We start from the raw sequence: 23,969 nt of genomic DNA on the forward strand, positions 1-23,969 counted from the left end.
GGAATGTATGCTCCCATGCCTGAGAGAATAACCACCGTAATGCACAAGGCACACCCAGATGGCTCCCGGCCATGGAAGCAATAATCATTCCAGGGAAAATCAAAGAAGTACTACCTGAGGGCCTCGCAATCTGCAGCTCCAAAGTGCAACAGATGACGTTTCTTTGGAGGGTCTGCAGACCGTACCGGAGCGAAAAGACAGGTTAAGGTGCTAAGGTTGTGATCGGAGGAGCCAGAGGAGAGAAAAGATTAACAGTGTAAGCACGTGTGAAAGACTTGTGAAAACCTGTTGTCTTTTCCCACGTACCCCTCATTTAAAAAGAGTTACCATTTTTCCTATAGTGTTGGGGGTGTGGACGTGTGTTTTGAAGTATCGTTATTATAAAAGCATTGTGAATCCCGTTCAGACAGCTTTGGGCGCCAGTGTTTCCGTATTCATGATCTTTGTGTTATAACTATTAGCACATTGGGAATGTTTTGTGCCCTTAAGCTAAATTGTGAAAGAGCGTCCACAATCATTATTTTTGCGCCCGCACTGGTGTCATACAAACGCCACTGTTGCCATGTATAAGTCAGTTGAGGGCTGAAATTTACGTGAGCAGGGTCTGTTGTTTTCGTTCCTGTTATGTAAGCTCCACTGTTGAACCGCATCCACACCCACACACCCATACACCCCTAACTCAGATAAAGTCTTAGTTCGTGTATCATAGTTAGGAATTATTATTGTTGTTGTTATTACTATTACTCATTATTATTATTATTATTATTATTATTATTATTATTATTATTATTATTATTATTATCTGTGTTTTTATGGGTTTGAGACCCCTCATATCCTGTCCAGCATTGTATCTATTGTTTACTTATTTTTAGGGCTTCAGGCTATTATCGTGCATAAAATATTTGTTTTGATAGTCATTCTCTTTGTGACATTACTAGTAATTATTTTTCTAAATTAGTTGTTCATTATTGTCCATTCATTATCCCTTTGAAAAGTTTAATTTGTTATTGTATTAACTATTTTTTCTTGTTTTTTTTTTTTTTTTTTTTATTCCCCAGTTCCCCATTAGTATATTTATGTTATTGGTCGTGGGATGAGAACCTGAGTTATTGCTCTGAAGTGTGTCTTTCTTTGCTCTAAATTTCTTTTTCATCTAATATATATATATATATATATATATATATATATATATATATATATATATATATATATATATATATGTAATATTCTTTTATAACACAGTCAGATATCACTTGCGCCAGTTCAGAGTCGTAACACATTGAATTTTATCTTTGAGCCTGGAGGATATGTTTGAGAGAATATCTAGAGGAAGATTATATGAATATTTTTAATGCCTCCACTGAACTGAAATTCCCTCCCTAATTTATCGTGAAGGCTAGGAATAACGCTGGAAATATACACACAAGAAAAGAGAAAAGTGAGAAATGTGCAAAGAGGATCATGTTGCCTAGTACCTCAGCAGCTAGTAATGTTTCCCCAATGCTTAATAAAGATGGTATCAGTATTGCGAGAATAGCTTCTGTAACAGTGGGCAATTTTCTGAGAAAAGGAAATGAGTAGACAGGATGTACGCCAAACAGGAGTTTACCGTGCACCTTGTTTAGGATGCAGAAAATATATGTTGGAGAAACATTTCGAGGTTTAGAGAAACGAGTGATGGAACACAAATATGGCATGAAGTGTTTCAATATAAATAATGTGATTGTAAAACACAGGATTGACACAGCCCACAATGCCGACTGAAAAAATTCTTGAATGATTATGTTGATAGTACCATGAAACGTAGATTTTATGAGTCCGCCAAGTGCAAATATATGTAATAACAATAAACAAAATAATGGGTTCTTTCGGTTAGCGAAGCCATTGGCATACCTCTTAACGAGCAGACAGCAGGTTAACCATGTAGTGTAAGATTGTTTACATGATGTGTTTTGATCACCAACCAGGCTGGTGACTACTCATGGAGTGGATTGTTGTCCACTGTGTTATTGCTGAAGAAGCTCTGGTGGGCGAAAAGTTGAAATTAACTGGATCCTGTACTCGCCTTTTGGCCTTTCTTCGTGTATACTGTTGCAGTCTTAGCTGCTTCCTGTACAACAGTAGTAGTTGTAGTAGTAGTCGTAGTATAGTAGTAGTAGTAGCAGTAGTAGTAGTAGTAGTAGTACTGGTCGAACAAGAAGAGTTAATGGCATGGATGGTATCCGGCCCCCGAGCATCAGCTTAGGGTCGGTACCAACTCCTCTGCCACTCTCTTAACACCTTCTGTACAGTAACGTCTTTTTACATTACATTCTTGCTGGTGACACACGGTTTCATTCAGTTTAGTTATTCTTGTTGCTTTATCCCGGGATGATTGGCCGACCAGATCCATCGACCAAAAGTAAGCTACTGCTGCTGCAAGGCCGTTCTTCAGGTACAGTACAGTACATAAACCGTGGAGGGATCTGGCACTCCTTTCAGCAGACAGCACCTCACCAGCATTGAACTAGGATCTCTCCCACGGCGAGGTACAGATCAGTTTGATCAGGTTTGGCTTTGTGAAACACACATATCACCACCACGTGCACTCTCCTCCTCAGCGCCACTCAATGTAGTAGAGCCAACTGGCAGTAAAGAGGTCAATGAAAACTGTATCTAACCTCTGTAGTTTGAAAATTCTTTCCTAACCTGAGAAAAACCCCTTGTAGAGTATAATAGGATAGATGACAATATATGGGTGGGTCTAAAAATTTTCCTATCTTTGTAACTAACGTCATATTATTCGCACGCACATACAGAGAAAATCACCTTAACGCATTAGCTCCAAGAGTTCCTGTGCGAGGGATTTTGCTGGAAGGGTGCTAGGCGTACCGCCCTCCGCCTGTCGTCTCATAGTCGCGATGCTCATGAGTCCCTACCCCGGGGTTCCCTCCTTCATTATATCTTGAAAATGCCCAGTTCCGTCCAATATTAAGGACACTGGGCGCAAATGGGTTAACAAAAAAATATATAGTGGCTGCAGTTCTAGGAATCAGGTGGCTTACATATGGATACACCCAGCATTACAGTAACTCAGCCACCTCTCCTTTGTATTATACTGTTGCTGCCGTCAGACGATTTTCTTCAGACTTTTAAAATGACAAGAATTTTTATAGCCTTCATTAACCCCTTTACTGCCAGAGGTCTGCTCAAAGGTAATAATGTGATCTGGAAAACTTAATACTCTATCTATCTATTTATCTATTTGTCTCTCTATATATCTATCTATTATCAGTCTATTTATCTTTTTGTGTCTATTATCTGCCTATCTATTTGAGTTTATTTTATCTATATCTATTTTGATTCATCAACTTTGTCTGTTATCTATCAGTCTATTTATCTATGTGTGGAGAGAGACAGAGAGAGAGAGAGACAGACAGACAGACAGACAGACAGACAGACAGAGACAGAGATGCACTGGAAATTAAACGAACATTAAGGAAACAATTAAAGACACCTGAACGAGACATATTCCAGTTTTTCATGACATTCAGTATTTTTAAATTCTGATATTGATGCAACTCCTAATTATTTTGAAAACTGGCACAAGATGCACGATGAGATGAAAGAACATCTCCTCCTCCTCATCATCATCATCATATTCAGCAGCAGCAGCAGCAGCAGCAGCAGCATCACCATCATCATCACCATTATCATCCTAATCATCATCATCATCATCTTCGCCGCCATCATCATCATCATCATTATCATCATCATGATCATGATCATAATCATCATTATCACTTTGTTTCTTCTATCACACATCAGGTAGGGATGATCCAAGAGGATGAAAAAGGAAATGAAAAGAACGATGAAAGCTCACACAAGATCATCACCATCATCATCACCATCCTTCCTGTGTTATCTCTGTCATATATGACGTAGGCATGATCCACGAGGAAAGTAAAGAAGAATTAAAATACGAAGAACGCCTATCAACTACACGGGGGTCATAGAGGCAGATAATTCACTTAATGGAAGTCCTAATCTTCCTCACAAAATCGACGCAACAATCGAAGTCACATCCACGTCCCTAAAAACACTGACAGAATGAACACTGTCAAGGGGAAACAAACATTATCCAAGAATCTGACCAGCCAAAGAAGCAAACTCAGGTTGGTCCAGTTTCAGTCTAGATGTGCTAACCAATACACACCCGGCTGCCCTAAACTAGAGACAGAAAGGCAGGGTAATCCATGTATAACGCTCCATTTCCACTCCGTCGGGTGATTTCTCGTGTGTTGTGGGGACGGCTCAGTGTTATCTTTACCTACCCTGCATCATTTATTTCTAATCGAACTTCCACAACCACGCCGTCACCAGCCGACTGAGCCTTCCTCGCAGTGAGTTTTTAGTGAAGCGCTATTTTGGGGCCACCCTGAACACAGAAAGCGGACGAGAGAGAGAGAGAGAGAGAGAGAGAGAGAGAGAGAGAGAGAGAGAGAGAGAAAGAGGGGGGGGGTTCACTGGCAGTTTTTAGAAGGCATAATTACTGGGAGAGTTAGGTTAGGTTATTTTAGGTTTGGTTAGTTTTGGTTCAGTTGGGAGAGTTTCAGTTATGTTGTTAGGTCATTTGGGGCTTGGTTAACAAACTTAGCTGAGATTTGCTTAGGTTGGGATAGTTTCGGTTAGGTTAGGTTAGGTCATTTTAGGCTTGGTTAGGTTAATTTTAGGCAGGTCAGGATAGGTTAGGTCAGGTCAGGTTATTCTGGTTAGACGAACCACCGTGCCCGGTCCTCGCCCTATCGTGTCTTATGCGTACTGATACAAAGGGATTACTGAGCACTGGCGAGACCTGAGAACATGATATCTATATCAAATAAATCTTACACTCAGCATTGTATACCTGTAGCCATTTGACCATAACATTCCCAAGGACATTCACGGCCCTATCGTTAACACATGAGAGAGGATGCGCCTTTTTCGTTTTTTCTTTGGCATTTCCAGAAGATTTTATTTTGTTTCAGATGACTTTTTGACCTGCAAAACCTAAATATAACCTCAATGAAGAGCTCCATTATGAGAAATCCATATGAATGTAATAAATGTCTCGTACCAGGAAGAATAGAACCAATAATAAGCCACTTGGTTCTGGGGGGTTAATACTGTATGCGGAGATTCAAACAAATCCTCCGTCACTGACAGCTATTATGGAACACTGTAACTGCTAGATGCCACATTACAGAGTGCATTCAGCAACAACACAGAATGGTTAGACCTTGTATCGTTAATGTATGCATTAGAAATTTTTGTTCAAAACTTGACCACAGTGTCATCAGCTTTAGTAAAACAATACGAGTCATGGCTCCTTTGTATTTAGATCCTCTCGTTCACACACACACACGCACACACACACACACACAGACACACACACACACACACACACACACAAACACACACACTCATATATATATATATATATATATATATATATATATATACACACACACACACGCGCTCGAGCCCGCTCGAGGGGGCGCCTGGACTCTCAATAATATTTATAGGAGCTTAAGTCAGTGAGGGAAAAAATACGCACATGAGCATTGCAATAAGATTATATTTGATAAAGCACATAGGGACCCTCCAAGCAAAACAACAGAAGAATGCAGCAGCCACACACACAAATTCAAGGTGATAATCGACAGACCATTATGTTTTACCTTATCTGTGTCCTTGACCAGAAATTTATCATAGATTTGGTTCATCTTTTTCCTTCAGTGTAATTTCAACTCTTTTTACTTGGTTCCTGTTAACATCTAAGCGATTTTGTTAACGTTGGAGAAAACATTCCTAGGGAAGGGATTGTATTCAGTCTTCTTAGCCCTTTCATAATCTTAAGGTGAATAAAATTGTATGAATGTTGGGAAGATATTTTAGAAATATGGAACGCCATTAGACTGTGGGACATGGTTAATTAGTTCTGGCTGGGAAGTAACACAGTGGAGCAGATGAAATTAACAGGTTTGTGTAGTGTGTGCAGGAGATTCTTCATCCCTTATCCTCCTCCTCATCATCATCATCATCATCATCATCATATTATTATTATTGGTAATATTATTGAACCTCCCTTCCTTCCTACATTTCAGGTGACAAATATTCAATAATTTCCGGCAACCGTCATCATCATTATCACCAAAACTCTTTTCTTCCGTTGAAAGGAAAGGGTGAGTTAGGATCTAATAATAAGCAAAGAAGAAGCACGCAAGTAGGAAAATTACTTTAAAAATTCTTCTACAGAAGCAAAAATGAAAAAAGACGTTGGTCATAATATCAAAGAATTGTATATACCTAACAACTATCCTATTACCTTACCCGCTTCACAAAAGAGGTCATCCATATTTCCTCTTGCTCTCTCCAGACGATTTTATATCCTTTTAGGAAACATTGTTCAAACGGAAGGAGAGTTAGATCTTAGTTTTCTCTAACTCCTTCCTTAAGACACGTCCTTCCCAAATTAAGTAAAATCGTCTGGAGGTGTCAAGAATAAAATATGACCTAGTGGTAGTGAAGGGGAAGGGGTGGATGTGCAGGGGACTATGTTGAATCCAGTCGAAGGTCTTCCACGGAGAGACGATCTTCAACATCCTGTATGCGGACGTACTGTGTGTGTGTGTGTGTGTGTGTGTGTGTGTGTGTGTGTGTGTGTGTGTGTGTGTGTGTGTGTGTGTGTGTGTGCCGCTTTCTTTCTGTGTGTGTGTGTGTGTGCCGCTTTCTTTCTGTGTGTGTGTGTGTGTGTGTGTGTGTGTGTGTGTGTGCCGCTTTCTTTCTGTGTGTGTGTGTGTGTGTGTGTGTGTGCCGCTTTCTTTCTGTGTGTGTGTGTGTGTGTGTGTGTGTGTGTGTGTGTGTGTGTGTGTGTGTGTGTGTGTGTGTGTGTGTGTGTGTATCCTTGCCACCTTCAAACAATCACCTCAACTCAGAATAAACCATCACTTGTGTCAGGGTTAAAAATATACTTCATAAACCCCGTCACAACCTAAGTCAACCTCAGCTGAATAAAATCGTCTGAAGGCAACGAGAATACACAGCAAAATACGTCATCGGACTGAAGGTGTTACTCTTGTCCTTAATTATTCCAGTCCATTGATGCAGGCTGTGAAACGATCCATGTGTTCCTGGAAAAATAATGATAAAAATGTACAGTATACTTTTTTTAAAGTAACAGAACAATGCAAGGAAAAACGAAAGAAAAAAATAATCCATGCATCTGTTCACAGGTGTCCTCCATTCTACAAATAAATTGGTTAATAACGAAGCTTACACTGATGTTTCTCTCATCTCTGACTAGAAAAACTAGCTGTGTATTGCCTGACCCTTTGGGGCTCTTGGCATTGAAAGGAAAAGAATGGCTTAAGACGATCCAATGGAGATTGTTTCAAGAATCTGACTTGGTATTCACAAAGAATCTTAATGTTTTCATATAAAAACAACCGTCACGGAAGAATCTTTCTGAATTTGATTCAGATCCCTGGAACACATCGCTTAGCATCCAATTAGACACAGGGAAGACAGTTTGAGTCGCCCTGGGGGTTGCAGTCTGGCCTAGTTCTCTCCTGGTTACAATGAGTGACTCAGAGACTAATGCATTAGTAGGCTGGACTCGCTGCTTGATGGGTTTGGCAATTACTAGCAATACAATGCAGCTATAGGAGAGGAAGGGGGGGGATATGCTTAATTTGGGGGGCTAATTTTGAGAAAAAATGCTGCATCGACGAAGGCACAATCCTCACCCGTTATGAGCTGCCACGAATAGTTTTTTTTTTTTTTTTTTTTTGAAGGAATAAACGCTTTTTCAGCTTGGGTCCAATATTCAACCGTCATGTAAAAAACCCACGTCTGACACCTTGCTGTTTAAAAAATTCATTCTAGGGTTGGTAAAGCCGTCTAGACCTGGCAAGAAGAGTATATAATATACGTCATTAGACTGTATTAAGTATCTGCTTCTTAAGACATCACCAATAATATCTTCGCTACTCTAAATGTCTCAAATTTCGTTTTCCTTTAATTTGACGATATTTTGCACATTGGGAGGATTCCCAAACTAAAGGGGGTTAGATATAGCCTTCATTAGCTCATCGCCATTATAGTTCTTTCACCTTAACTTGGCCCAAATTTCAGTCCTTTTGCAGCTTATTTCATGCAGCTCAGTGGAAGAAAAAGATATGCCGTGGCTAAGCATCCTATACATAACACATCTTCATGGCTAGGATCCTGTGATAATCGATTGTTATAAGTCAATACTGAAGCTGAAGAGGTGGTAATTATAGGCTAAAGTAATATAAAAAGAGCATAGAGGTAAAACAGAATCACCTAACAGCAGCCAAAAGAAGAAAAAATCTTTTTTACTGAAGGGGTTTAAATACACTGCGATGAATATGTTGATATTTTCTCCAGTACAATGACCTTTTTTTTTATTTCCCTTACCTAAAGAAAGTTCTATTCAGCTTAGGAAAGGGAACTTAATAACGAGGTTAAAGCATAATTTACTGTACTGAAGAGAAGTATGTTGTAGAACTAATTTATATCACACTGTCCAGTTTGAGGGTGACAGAACTGTATCCTAAAAAAAAAAAAAAAAAAAAAAAAAAAAAAAAGCTTAGGATGAAAAATGAAATAGTCACAGGGTAAAAATTATTTACTGGGTAAACATTTAGTAATTGGGTTATGGGGGAAAACGAAATAGAAATGGGATACAAAAGTAAAATAGCCATAGTTAAAAAACATAGTCATCAAGAGTAAAACAAATGAAATAGTCATTAGGTGAAAAAACAGTCATGGGATAACAAGAAAAAGTAATACTTGTGTGAGATATAATGGAGAATGAGAAACGGCAATCCAGCAGAGACAGACAGAACCAAGAGGTCTTACCCGACTCACTTCGTAGGCAAAACATCTGTACATAGGAAAGATGTTCATCATGGTAACGCCAATATCGGCCAAATCGTCCAGACTGTAGCACTGTTCCTGGATATCTGGTTAAGAAACATTACAGAACATTATCTCGCTGGACTTTGAAGAGACCTGAGAGGCTGTGGAGGATTGTGGAGGAAGATTGTGGTTGTAGAGGTGGTGGATGGTGGTGGTGGTAGTGGTGCTGGATGGTGCTGGTAGTATTGGTAGTTGTGATGGTTAATGGTGGTAGTGAAAGTTAGTGACGGTGATGAAAGGTGGTGGTGGTAATAGTGGATGTGTGTAGGGTGGTGGAAGTTAGTGGTGATGGAAAGTAATGGCGGGAGTTAGTAATGGTGAAACGGTGGTGGTGGTGATGGTGGAAGCTGGTGGTGGTGGAAGCTGGTGGTGGTGGAAGTTGGTGGTGGTAGAAGTTAGTGGTGGAGTGGTGGGAGGAGGGTCTTAGAGTTCTTAGGAAAGGACGTGTGGGGGAGATGGTGGTGGTGACAGTGATGAAGGAGGATATGGTGGTGGTGATAGTGATGGAGGGAGAGGTGGTGGTGATGATAATGTTGTAGTCGGAGATGGTTGTGGTGATATTGTTGTAGAGGGAGATGGTGGTGGTGATAATGATGGAGGGGAGATGGTGTTGGTGGTGGTGATAATAATGGAGGGGGAGATGGTGGTGGTGATAGTGATGCACAGGGAGATGGTGGTGGTGATAGTAATGGAGGGGGAGATGGTTGTGGCGAGTGATGTAAGGGAAGATGGTGGTGGTGAAGGGAGAGGGTGTTTGTGGTTCAAGGTGGACGGGAGAAGATGGTGATGACAGTGATGTAGGGGTAGATTGTGATGGTAATGACGATGCAGGTGAGATTATGGTGGTAAACAGAGGGGTGATGGTGGTGTGAGGTGGGCGGGGACAAGATGAAGGGGTTAATGAGGAGCTGAGGGATATATGGTGAAGATTTACTCGTATGGAGTGGTGGTGATTGTAAACGTGTTTAGTGAGGGCCATGTGGCGGAATCGGTGGTGATTGACGTGGAATGTAGACGATGGTGGTGATGAAGTGGGTTGTGGCGATTATAGTAATAATAATAATAATAATAATAGGCCGGTAGGAGACGATGGCCAGCTCTAGGTGGGCCGTTGCAGTTCAGCCTGTACACACAAAGGAGGACCTTATCCGGTTAGAGTCTAAAAATAACATTTTCGCCTCTCTTTGGACACAAACTAAATCACCCAGACAACCGAAATTACATGATACTTGGATAAACACTAGAAATATCAAAAATTTTGATAATTAATAATATATATATTTTTAATGAAATCTCCTATATTATGTACTGATTTTGTTCGTAACACACATATCTAATCATTTCAAACCATTTCACCAAAAATAAAATTTTTGGGAGGTGAAAATATGGATATTTCTCAGTGCCATGTTTTATCGCTCCTCCATGTGTTTTCACCGGCATGTAGCGATCATTTTGCTAAAATTTTCACTCTTCTCTGTGAAGCACAGGATGGGTTTATCAGGCTAAAAATTGAATTACCTGGTGTGTCAGACGTTAATCTTCAATTTAGCATGAAAAAACATCGATATTCGAAATCTGAATAAATGGTGCCCGGGAAGACCACTGGGTCCCCACAGTTTCTGGACCCATGGCCATGGAGGGGCTAAAAATGGGAAAGCAGCTGGGGGTGATGAGATGTATGTTGAGATACTCAAATGTAGTGGAGAGAGCGGAATGAAGTGCTTGTTGATGATATGTAACAAGGCATGGATGAGTGAAACTGTGCCAGCAGAGTAGAAAAGGGCTCTGATTGTACCCCTACACAAAAATAAAGGTGAGCGATGAGTGCAAGAATTATCGTGGCAAAAGTTTATTCAGTGTGGTAGGGAAGGTATGTGGAAGAATTGTAATTCTTCCACATAATTATTAGAGAGAGAGAGAGTAAAAGGAGTATCAGAAGTCCAAGTGAGTAATGAACAGGGTGGCTTTAGGATTGGTAGAGGATGTGTGGATCAAATATTTTCAGTAAGACAGATGGTGAAGAAGGCTTGTGAGAAAGACCATAAGGTGTTTATGGCTTTCATGGATCTGGAAAAAAAACATATGACAAATTAGACACAGAAGGACTGTGGAAGGTTTCGCGAATGTACGGTGTAGATTGTAAGCTGCAAGGCGTCGTCAAGAGTTTTTGTAAGGGTAAATGGGCATCTAAGTGAATGGTTCACGGTTGTTGAGGGCGTGCGACAAGGTTGTGTGATGTCCCCATGGTTGTTCAATATATATATGGATGGGGAAGTAAAAACACGAGTAATGGAGGGAGGGATAGCTTTGGTGATGATTGGTGATGGATGGAATATCTCAATTTTGTTGTATGATGATGATACAGTATTACTCGCAAATACCGCACAAAAACTTGGTAGACTAGTGCACAGTGTTGCTAATGTATGTGAACGTCGTGCCTTAAGAATAAATGTAGAAAAGAGTAAAGTGATGGTTACTGAGAGAGAAGGCGAATCCCAGTGTGATGTTACAGTGAATGGAGAGAGACTGGAATTGGGGAGACAGTTCAAACACTTGCGTACAGTGATAAAAAAAGAGATGAAAATGTGCAAAATAAGTGGAAAGTAGTGTGACACAAGGAAGGAAAGTAACTGGTGCTATGAAGGCCTTGATAAGAAACAGAGGCTTGAATGTTGAAGCTGCACGAGACTTATATGAAGGAGTGTTAGTGCCAACTTTAACATACAGTATGGATGTGAGACTATGGTATGGCATGAAAATGAAAAGTCAAGAGTAAGAGCAGTGGAGATGGGACTGCTGAGGAATGTATGTGGAATACAGAGAGTGGATATGATACACAATAATGTGATTCGTGAAAGATGTGGAGTGAGGAAGTTTGTGGACACCAGAATCGAATAGAGTGTGCTAAGATGGTATGGTCATGTGGATAGAATGGATTTCAATAGAGTGGTACGTCTGAGCTAATTTGAAGGAGGAAGGAGGCGAGGTAGGCCAAGGAGAAGGTGGAGGGATATAGTGGATGAGTGTGTGAGGAAGAGAGGCATGGAAGTCGGTGAAGCTAGGGGACTGACAATAGATCGAGCTGGCTAGATGAATGTTGTGAAAAGATGTGCATAATCAGAGATTTGGCACCCCTTTTAATGTAACAGCGTCCGGACTGACTCTATCTGATACGTTTATGTGAAGCTACAGAATATGGTGAATGTTTGTGGCGTATCAGATAGAGCTACGATTCCGGGGACTTGAATGATGAGTGAATGGAAGCGTGGCCCATTGGATTGGGCAAACTTTGGCTGTCTGGACGTGCTACTCCTCACCCTGCCCTAGGGTGGGAAAGGAGGTCCGGATGATGATGATGATGATGATGATTATGGTAATATTAAATAACAGAAATATATTATCTCTCTTGTCTTCGAGGTACTCAAGGTGGTCCACATATGTTTCATAATCCTTGTGTGTTGTAAAGACGGCTCAGTCTGCTGGTGTGGGAAACAGAGACTTTGGTTCCTCTGTAAAATTGGTAAAAACCATACAATTCATGAACATAAAAAAATGTAATATAAATTACAAAAGACATAATGAGAAAAAGAAAATGATACTGGCTAAGCACTGCATGGTATCGCTGACTAAGCCGTCCCAGGGACAGCCGAGAAATGGGTGGGCAATATTTGGACAACCCTGCATGAGAGTTTGTGCAGAGGGTGGCGATCTTTGGTGTTAATCAACCCTTTCTCCTCAATGACGGATTTTGTTTTTATTGCTGTTGAGAGAGAGAGAGAGAGAGAGAGAGAGTAGAGTATAAGGTCATAATAATATCTTCCTCAAACACTGAAGTATTGGAGATATGTTGAAAAAAAAACTTGAGATAACTCTATGTTAAGGTGGTCGAACGACAGAGAAAGAGAGGTGGGGAGGGGGAGGAGCAAAAGACAGAACTAACCTACCAGCCAGGGTTGAAGGGAAGTTCTCTGCATTAATATGGGCGTCCAAGAACTCAGAACATTCAGCAATATAACCAGGCACGGCATTGGCGATCTGGTCGCCCACCTCACCGTGGAGTTCATGCAAGATCTGTGGAAGTAATTACAAAGAATCTAATTATTGGTCATAGGAGTGCGTCCTGACTGCGAGGCGGTTGGCGAGGCGAACGAGGGCTGGAGCGGGCTGGAGCGTTTGAATGTCTGAACTAGAGGCGAGTAGGCTGGTGTTGCCATGGCAACATCATCACGTAACCCTTGGGAACTGCAGGCAGCAAGATTGCTGGCGTTAAGAAAAAAAAAAAAAGTAGACGGCATTCTTAAGTAAGTCCTGCTGGAGTACAGTATGCTGTAGTACAAACTGCGTCCTGAAAGACACATTATACCCAAGACAGGGTTGAAACCCTCTGGAGGTAGCTAGTTGAGTATGAGTTTGCTTTTGAAATTACGACAAAAACTGAGAACAATGAATATAGCAAAGTATTTTTCGATAAACCTGTACAGATCACTAAATCTGTATGCATCCTACAGTACAACATTATTATTGATGAAGGAACCTGGTGCAACTATTAGTCCCGTAGGTTGTGAAAGAAAATTCTGGTGATGTTTTCCACCATTCACACCCAATTAGGAGTGATCCAGAAGTCCTGATGGAGTTTTAACGAGTGTTTATTTGGGGAAAGAAACAGGTATAACCCATTCCAAGCCAAACCTTCAACTGCCAGCAGTGGTGCAAGTGGTACGGGGAGTCGGCTGCAGTTGTCATCACATTTTCAAAAGTTGCTGAGACTTGCAGTAACACATGCATGATACAGTTATACACTAATAGATACATTTAGAGTACTGTTATATTACACACTACTAGATACTAGTACATGTACCGTTTTACATATACACTACTAGATAGGCATAATATTGTTTTTACTCTAGTTTGCAAGTTTAAGAAATTATTAAAATATTGTTACAGATGGTTACAGTATAAAAGTATTGACAGAAATGTGTGGTTTTACATCTCAACAAGGAAAAGTTATACAAAAATGGGAAAAAAAAAATGTGAGAGACATTTGCATAATACTCCTTTTCAGATGAAGGATCAGTTCCTTGGCAAAAACACTTAAGTTTTGCTTAATTACACAGGAGTAGAGCTTTGCAGTGGTCCAGTTATTTTACTGGTGCAATTTTCAGCCAAATTATCTTCATTATCTCTCACAGAAACTATAGTGTAAATTCTGATTTGCCTTCCAATGGAAATTCATGGACAAAAAGGCTGTCACCAGATGAGTAAGTCTATCTATCTGTTGCCAGACGCCTTAATCCCATAAGGGGTGGCCACAAACATATCGCCTCTCTGTCACGCTGTCCCCCGCCATTTCATTGCCCTGCTCCCAGCTCACACTCCACTCTCTCATGTACCTCTCTGCTCCATCCCTCTATCTCATCCTTGGCCTCCCCCTCCCTCTCTCCCCCTCCACCTCACTCACATACACACTCCTCGTCAGTCTCACTCTCCATCCTCTCCATATGGCCAAACAACCTCAGAGTGTTTCTCCTAACGCTCCCTATCACATCCACATTCACACCACAACGCTCCTTCACTTCCTCATTTGTCAGTCTGTCTCTCCATGTCATCCCACATGCTCATTTCTACTGCTCTCACTCTTGACTTGTGTCTCTCCAACAAGGTCCAAGCTTCACTTCCATACATTAGAGTTGGTATCACAATACTGTCACGTAGTAACTTTTTCACTTCCATGTTCACTTCCCTGTTTCTTATCACTGCTTTCAAGGAACCAGGGACCTTTCTTCCTTCTCGTACCCTTTCAAGCACTTCACCCTATAATTTTCCATCCATATTCATCAGTTGACCCTTGTGCGGTGTGATGCGGTGAGGATCTGTCCGTTCTCCCATTTGGGGCTAAGATGCGAATGAATGTGTTTGAATGGATGAGTAAATGGAGAGTGAGTCGTCCTGTCTCGGCTACCTCCCTTTCCTTGGGGGAAGCAGCCTAGGTATATAGATAGATAGATAGATATTCATCACACTACCCAAGTACTTAAACACACTCACATTTTCCATTTGCTCCTCATGCAACCTCACTGTACATCCACTGACTTCACTTCTCTCGAAGACCATAACTTTACTTTTTCCTACATTTACCTTTAGATTCCGTTTCTTACACACTCTCCTAAACTCATCCACCAAGCCTTGCAGTTCCCCTCCATCTTTACTTAACAACACAGTGTCATCTGCAGTACAGAGAGTTTCCAAACACTGCCCTCTCTAATCCACTGCCCTAACTTGTATCTCTTTTATTACCCCATCCATATACAGACTGAACAACCATGGAGACATGACACATCCCTTTTTCAATCCAACCTTCAAATAGTAAAATTCACTCAGTTCACTGTCCACACGCGCTGTATCCCTAGCACCCTCATACATACTCTTCACTGCATTCAACAACTTCCCATCTACTCCATATATTCTTAATACTTTCCACAATCCTTGTCTCCCCACCCCGTCATATGCTTTCTCCAAATCCATGAAGGCCGCATACAACTTCTTTCCTTTCTCTAGAAATTGTTCCACTAAATATGTAAGAATGAATATCTGATCTACATAACCTCTTCCCTTCCTAAAACCTCCCTTTTCTTCTCTAACTAATTCCTCTGTTAATAAGTATCCTATCATATACTTTTCCTAATACACTAAGAAGACAAATGCCACTATGATTACCACATATTTCTTTTTCCCCTTTTCCTTTGCACAGGGGAATAATTATACCTGACTTCCAGTCCTCTGGGACTCTACCTTCCTCTCAAGCCAATCTGCACATCTTCCACATCCATTCTCTTACCATTTCTCCCCCATGGCATGCATCAGCATTTCACCACACACTCCATCATTTCCTGGAGCTTTCCCCATTTTCACTTTCTTCATTGCTTCCACAACTTCCATCCTACTGATTTCTTCTCTTCTCACATCCCTCTGTCTCCCAGCAATTCCCCAGCCACTTATACTCGCATTACTTTCATTCTCTGTGTTCAATAATTCCTTAAAGAGTTCTCTCCATCTACTGACATTATCTCCCTTTTCCACTAGTAATCTACCATTTTTATCTTTCACTCCCCAGTTAACTTCTCTGGCACCCTGTCTAACTCTCTTTACCTCTTTACAAAACATTTTCTTACATTCCCTCCACTTTACACAAAAACTCCTTCTAAATTCCTCATCCATTCTCTTCTTACTTTCTCTTACTGGTACTAATCTTTTCACCTTTCTTTTCCTCTCTACATATAACTCTCTCTTTCGTCCCTTAACTTCTTCCACGCCCCTGTTTCTCATCCAGTCACTATATGCTTTCTTCTTTTGTGCCACAACGTCTCTCACCTCTTCATTCCACCGCGCTGTTCCCTTCACCCCCTTTCATCTTCTCTTCACTCCACACACCACCTCACAAGCTGTACAGATTTCTTCTGTGAATATGTTGTACACTCCTTCCACGTACCCCATCTGCTCCAACCCATATTTACCCAATCGCCCCTCCACTTCCCTCTTTTATTCTGCCCTTTTTCCATCCTCTTGTAACCTTTCCACCCTCCTGAGTACGTTTATGTAAATAAAAATATGCTGACTAGACACACTTTTTTTTTTCCTTCTAGTCCTCTCCTGCTGCTGTGCAATATGAGTAAATGGTGACGTGAATCATACTGCATGTCTCCCATATAAATGATGTTTGTGAAACCTCAATGTTAAGCTGCTCTTTATCCATCCTGCATGCATGGTTTCAAGGTAACTGTCAACTATTCCTGCGCGAACCCACGCTAGCTCACGCTGGTACCTGCTTGCAAGCGCTTGCAGTGTGGCCAGGTGTTTTTGTTCTTCTAGTACACTTAGTCATCCAGTCATATTGCCAACATCGTAGAGCGTTCAGCGAGAAATAATGCGGCACCATCGCATCTTCGCATGGGAATAGATGAAAGAAATCGGGTAATCAAACCATAAAATTAATCAGAAAAACCGTGTTTTGACATTAAACCACCCTATACCAAACCAACTTTGCTCTAGTCAAATGTTAATCAGCATTAATACATGATTTTGTTTGGGAGAATGTCAAGGGTGTGACGTTGCCGCTTCTTTTCTCTAAGTACTCAATCAGACGGTGCCAATATGACAGCATGACTAAGTCTACTCGAAGAAAAAGAATTGCACTTGGCCAAGTGTATGAGCCACTGTGGTTTAAAACCTCCCACCTCAACCTGCTATGGCTTGCAGCAGCATGCCCACTCTAAGTCCGAATGCACTCTAACACAGCCATCCCCTCGTAGACCAAAATGGTAATAAATATGGAATTTAAGAAAGAAGTGTTAGTAAGCTTCCTAACCGCACAAAAATACCGTCCACAGAACTAAGCTAATACTGCTCTCTTTCCCATCTGCCATTCATAAGCAGACTGGGTAACCTTATCTCATTACGATGCTAGAAGCCACAAGGTTAAAAAAAATATATGAATAGTTAGGACCCATTAGTTTACAGTTACAACAGGTCTTGCAGGGTGAGTCTGGGTGGAGTATCTCTCCCCGTTATATACATAAGATCATAAGACGAGAAGATAACTGCGGTAGGCCATACTAGGCAGCTCCTACATGAATGTGACTACTGCAACTCCTACACGAGTGTGACTACAAGAATAAAACAGGGATAGTAATAAAGAAGGCTCTCCCTCGCCTACCAAACCCTCCAACAGACACCGGCAGGAAATGGCAAGAAAGAACACCACACAATATAGAAAAACTGACTTTGACCTGGAAATTTTGTAGTAAAATGCAAAAGGAGATTCATGCAAGTAGAATAAATCCGCCAATCACCAAAACATAATGATTTAACCCACCGAGATTCTCCCTAACGAGTCTGACCTGACTGTGAAGCAAGGTAAATTTAATCTGACTTATTAGAGTCCGATATTTTCCACCATGTTACGATTTTTGTTTTCAGTTTACAGAATGTCCGGTGCTGGAGAGGGGCCCTTCACGTGATGGCCCTTCACGTGGACCCATTGCCTGGTAATACCAATCTCCCATAACGCACACCCTATCCCCCAAAAGGATGATGGTGGTCCACAGGAGAAGCGTAACTTCAGCCTGCAGTCACTGGGTTCACATCCAGATGAATGTGGGGTTGAAATTCCTACTACTGGTACTACACTACTACTACTACTACTACTACTACTACTACTACTACTACTACTACTACTATTACTACTACTACTGCTGCTGCTGCTGTTACCGCTACTATTACAGTATGTCTGCTGAAAGGGTGCGACGATATTCATCCATACTTAATATTATATTTTACGAGAACTCAGTCACAAAATTAAATAACAACTGTCATGGCTTTATTTATTTTTTCTATAATTCACTCAAGTTTCTTTGTGCAGCGTCTTTTCTGGGGGGTCTCTATGGCCACCATCCTCTGTATGAGGCATTAGGCCAAATTAAATGAAAGATGGAAGAGACCAGCTTGTCTTCGCTGCACAGGCACTGCACGTAACGGCCATTCTAAGGGGCCAGACGTGGTCGTAACATATGGTATAAGGACCAAAGATCAGCTAGATGCACCTCCTCCCCCCTGACGATCAACACTGGTCGAATTTGCTCACCCTGGTCGGCACACCGGAGCAGATCACAGAGGTTGGAGTAGATCGTGGCTCCAAGCTGGTACGACCGGATGTGGGTAGTGAGGGTCAGGAAGTGTCGGACGGAGGCTAAGTCTAGCCGATCTTTGTGGTTGATGATGGGAGGACAAGATGGGGTGTGCTCTACTGCTGGAGGAGGGGAGGACTCAATGACCTCCTCCTCAACCGAGGAGCTGGTCAATTCTGCCCCTCCTCAGTCTCTGACGGCAGATGGTGTTTGTCGGCAGTGGTTGTTGTTGTGTCCTTTTCCAGAGCCAGGCCAGTAATTGAGGTGGCAGTCTGCCTGTTGAAAGGTACATCCAGCCGTAGCCTTTTCCATGGTGTTGTGCAGGGGGTAGGAGGTTGTGGCTGCCGGGCCCAGTGCTCCCGTCGGTGAGGAACTGAGCATACAGTACATCATGGGCGAAGCACTCAGGGATGACAAGACAAGGCAGCCCATTCTCCTCAAGGATCTTAGGTAGGAAGACACGCAAAGCCCCCATGTTACCCCCACATAAAGCCTTCACCATCGCGATGCACATCTCCACGACAGTGTTTAGCTCCCCAGGATGCAAAGGATCCCTGGTCTGATGTCCCTGGGCCGTGAGACGTCTCCGTGCATGGCTATAACCCTGCAAGGCCACACCTCCCGGCCCAGTAACATCCCGAGCCTCAGGGCCCTTAGGAGTCCCGAAGAGACTAAACTCCACTGTCTTCCATCCCCAAGGGAGAGTTGGAGGTGCCGTGGGTTTAGTTAACCCCTTAACTACGGGCTTGCTTTGCTTTTTCTTGTGGCTCATGCGGGCATATTCACGCTCCGACAGACTCTCTAAAAATATTTGCCAAAAATCAGTTAATAGACCTAGAATATTAATATCAAATATGCTTATGGCACATACATTCAGCTTTCTCCTGGGGTGTTTGTTGAGCCTTCGTCGAGTACCGTAGGACTTGTGGAGACCTTTGAAGTTTGGTAAAGAAGTCTCCACTTTACACTTCCCGACAACCCGTAAAATGATTACCACAGCCTGATATTATCACTAGAAACATTATTCTATGATTGTCAAATAGTTTGGAATCCATACTCCCCCCCAAAAAAAAACACTGTGAAAGCAATGAAAATTACGAGGGCGTCTGACCTTCCCACTTGACATAGTTCGCCACTGGTGTTCTGTCTTTTATTATTCATAAAAACACTCACAGTTTATATTTCTATTACTATATAAGACTTATATATATCTACAGTCTTTATCCATAAGTTTCCTTCAGTAATAGTAGTTTATAGTCACTGTAGGGATTCAATTTCTCTTTCAGTAAAATACATAGCATTCACTTTCTCGTCCTGTATACTAGCATTGAGAGTGAATGTCACTTTCACCTTCACTCTCATAATTCATAGTATTCATACATGCTAGAGTGAAACTTTCACATTCATTACTTCTAGTATATATACTCGTATTCTCATAATACTACTCATTTATATTTCTGTTTACGTTCTCTATTTTATTTACATTATTTACATTTCTATTTTATTTACACTGTGTTATGCACTGTCACTTGAAGTATCTTATAAAACTATTTTCCACTGTTCACTTATGTTTACATTCATTGCTTTTACTTGCTGTTTACACATTATTTACACATTATTTACAATTCCACTTGCACTGTTTTACTCAACAGAGAGATCGTAGTCACTCTCTATCAATTCAGCCCTTTACCTCTTTCCACACGAGGTTTAGTAGGGGGTAAAAATGACAGGGCCCTTTGCATGGGGCTAAAAAGCGGCGGAAGTTAGCAGGAGCGAATCCAACGTACTTTTACCTTGAAAGACGACAGTAAACTGATAATGGTAGGCTGGGGTGGCCTACCTAGGGAGAATGCATTACTGCCAATGTCAGCCTCTTGACAGCTGCTTATATATAGCTATTAAATGATTTAGTATGAGAATAGATTATACAGCTTATTTCAAGGGGAAATAAACAGCGAAAATTAGCGAACGAGTGCACATGAGGTGTTGTCAGGTGATAATTGGCCAATTCCAGGTGTATGGCACTCTCACTTACTTTACTTCTTTTTGGTATATGTTATTTGGTATAAGAATATGGCATAGGGTTTATTTCAATGGATGAAATCATTGGAAAATTCCAGAGAAGATTTACTTAGCATAGCACAGCCAGGCAGGCGAGAGAAGAGGGTAATGGAGGGGAGGTAGGGAGGGGAGTCAAGAACTGGGAGAAATGGATAAATTGTCAACAATGGGTGGGAGAACAGATGAGATTAGGAGTGTAGACTAGTGTTGGACATTGGCAGTACTGATAGATGATACAAGCCACCACTTGAAAGCCCGGGCGAATTCAAAATAACACAGAATCGCAAAAGTGATGCCCCGTGGTATGATCCTTTGCTCCCAAGCATCACGAAAGTGACACCCCATGGTTAAGGGGTTAATAACTATCTGGCAGTGCACAAAAACATCAATGCCAGTATCCTGGCATTTGATGAATCCATACCCTGCCCTGGCATTAAACCAAACCACAGTCCCTCTGATCTTCTGGGATGCTGGGGACTCTGGTCTACTGGATGCCACCCTTGATGGGCTGCAGGCAATAGCAGTAGCAGGAGATGTGTATGCCAAGGCTTTCGGTCATCCTTGTCATGAGTCGGCGCGATTAAGTATTTGAATAAACTTGTGACATCAACTTTGGTGGGAAACCGCGAATTCTAGTGGAATTCCAATATGTATCACTCAATTTAACCGCTACGTATTCACCCGATCGGGAGTGTTTTTTTCAGGACATTTTTCACTGTGTCATAAGTGATCACCTTTGCGTGAGACATTAGCACTTCCGCTGAGCGATTTATTATGGGTGTGTTTCGCTCATTCTAGCCGTTAGCAATGCAGCTTGGCACTTGCCTCTTTCTCACAATTTGAAGTCAGTCAGGATTTGAGTGCCGTGAAAGCAGGTTGGGCCCAGTGCGTAGCAGTGCCGCCCTTGTCCAGTTCCTGAATTTCCACCTAGCGTGATTGGCGAGAGACTTAGCGTGTGCAGCGTCTTTCCTCAACGACGCCCAGTCATACGCTTGGTCCACTTTTCTGACTAGTATTCCTTTTTGTTTTTCCTAGGTTTAAGAGTTAGCTTTTGAGTGAGAGAGTGAGTGGGATCTCCTTATTTTGAATTCATTTTGAAATGTAACATAAATTTATTTCAATGTAATCAATAAATTTAACAGTTCTTTTTCTTGAGCTTAATGTAATGTAAGTTCATGTTTTATTTCCCATATTAAGCTTATTTCACTTATAGCTCCTAGTTTGCATAAACGCTTTGCTATTTATAACTGGTATTTAGGCCAGTCCTTTTGTATTAAGCTTAAAATCCATTGTGCAACCAGGAGTTAATGCATCAGCAAGAATCTGTTATCATTAATATCATTAGTTATTGATTGTCAGGGGTGAAGTCACTTTCTCCAGAGGCTAACAGTACTAACAAATAGCAATTGTGAGGAATTAGTCTTTGCTGTGTACTGTTGAGAAAGTTTATAAATTCTCGTCCTTAGAGAATCGGCGAAGTAAGTAATCATTACTTGATTTTCAGAAGACAACTCATTGTCCTGTTCTCAGTATTACTGAATAATAATTATTGAAAAATATCCTTTAATATTGTATATACATAAAAACCCCGTGACAATTTGCGACCTTATTCCAGGATATTAACTCCTACCTCTAAAGTTATTCACGAGATAATACTCACTCACTCATACTTAGGTATTTATCATTAAAGTCTATAGGCACTATCTTACTTGTGATTATTAATTAATAGCTTTCACAGTCAGTTGTTTGTTTAATTTTCTTTCTTTACCAGTTTAATTAAATAAAACTGGTCACCACTAACCTGTGCCTATATTCTTTATTCTCGATTATTGGCATTTTTCTCAGAAAAAATTGCAGTCAGTACTGAGTCGCTAGTTACTTAGATTGAGTTAACATCATGTCCACCAGTGTCTATGTACAGGAAGCTAGAGATATGGGGCTTTGTGACCCCCCAAAAATTCAAAATTACATCCTCTCATGGTTTAATTACAAACAGCAACGAGAGAATGATGCTCGTGAAGAGTGTTGAATTCAGCGTGAGGAACGCGAAAAGGAGCGTGAATACGAGCGAGAACAACGCGAACACGAGCGTGAACAATGCGAGAGAGAACGAGAACATGAACGTGCCGAGCAAGAAGCATGTGAAAGACATGAACTTGAAGTGCTGAAGCTCAAGCGAAATTCCTTGGCTTCAGACACATCTGGTGCAGCTGGCCCAAGCTCCACGAGCGCTATCCCTGCACATATTATGGCGACCCCACACATCAAGCTTCCCCCATACAAGGAAGGCGAGCAAATCGAGCCATACATAGCTCGTTTTGAAGACATGGCTCAACTGTACCAGCTGGATGATGCAGCTAAGCGGCTTCAGTTTCATAGCCTGTTTGAGGGCCCTGCCCTCTATATTCTCCACAGAATTCATGGAGACAATGTCACGTATGAGATGATGAAGGCCACACTCATCAAAGCATACAGTTTCACAGTTGACGACGCCAAGAGTCAGTTCATGAGGGTGCGTTTACAGGATAAAGAGACTGCCGTTCAATTTCTTGACCGGCTTACTGCTTACTTAGATGAGTGGATGGAGAAAGATGAAACTCCTTCCACACGTGAGGGGATAATTGACCTTATGCTGCGCATGCAGCTGGAAAAGTAGTGGCCTACTGAACTTATGGCTCAGCTTAAGATCTGCCAGGTAAGAGATGCCAGCCAAATGGTGAAGAAGGCTGACACATTCTTCACTGCATACGGGTATCAAACTCGCAAGCAGCATACCTGGAACAGGAAACCTGATAAATCTGGGAAACCGTCTCAGACTGAACCCCAGCAGCAAGGCCATTCTCAGAATAATGGCCAAGGTCCAAAACCGCAGAAGGACCAGGGGCAAAACACTCAGAAGCCTGAGTGGAAGAGGTACAACAGGTACCCTAACCAGCAGCAGTATCAGCCACGCATCTGACTGTCGGGACTGTCCTTTTCACCACCAGCTCAAGTGAATAAGAGGCAGGAGGTGAACGCAGCCTTCATTCCTCAGCAGCAGCACAGTGGTCACGTCCCTACCAGTACGGGTACTCCCCCACAGTTCTCTTGTCCTGCAGCGACAGTGAACCCCCCTCCACAGATGGCCAATGCTGCATCTCCCCAGGCAGTGAGTACGACCCCTCAAGTATGTAATTCTCAGGGCACCATGTTTGCCGCATAATTTATTCAGCAGCCTATTCAGTGGCTAGCTGCTTCCTCCACAGGCCCTCCCACAGGTGACAG

The 23,969-nt window shown here is 41.7% G+C and overlaps 1 protein-coding gene across 1 annotated transcript in view; it reads right to left on the minus strand.

The window, feature by feature from the left end:
* Positions 1-7,001: 7,001 nt before the first annotated feature.
* Positions 7,002-23,969, minus strand: part of LOC145395423 (uncharacterized) — a 50,555-nt gene continuing 33,587 nt past the window's right edge. The window contains exons 4-6 of the mRNA XM_080269027.1: positions 12,909-13,035; positions 8,905-9,008; positions 7,002-7,151 (exon numbers count right to left, since the gene is read on the minus strand). Coding sequence (XP_080125153.1) covers positions 7,107-7,151; positions 8,905-9,008; positions 12,909-13,035 — 276 coding nt within the window. The 3' untranslated portion in view covers positions 7,002-7,106. The remainder of the gene's footprint in view (positions 7,152-8,904; positions 9,009-12,908; positions 13,036-23,969) is intronic.

This window comes from Coenobita brevimanus, chromosome 31 (genome assembly GCF_032717465.1).
Source record: "Coenobita brevimanus isolate Jiangsu-jjx chromosome 31, ASM3271746v2, whole genome shotgun sequence".
In the NCBI taxonomy this organism is placed as follows: domain Eukaryota; kingdom Metazoa; phylum Arthropoda; class Malacostraca; order Decapoda; family Coenobitidae; genus Coenobita; species Coenobita brevimanus.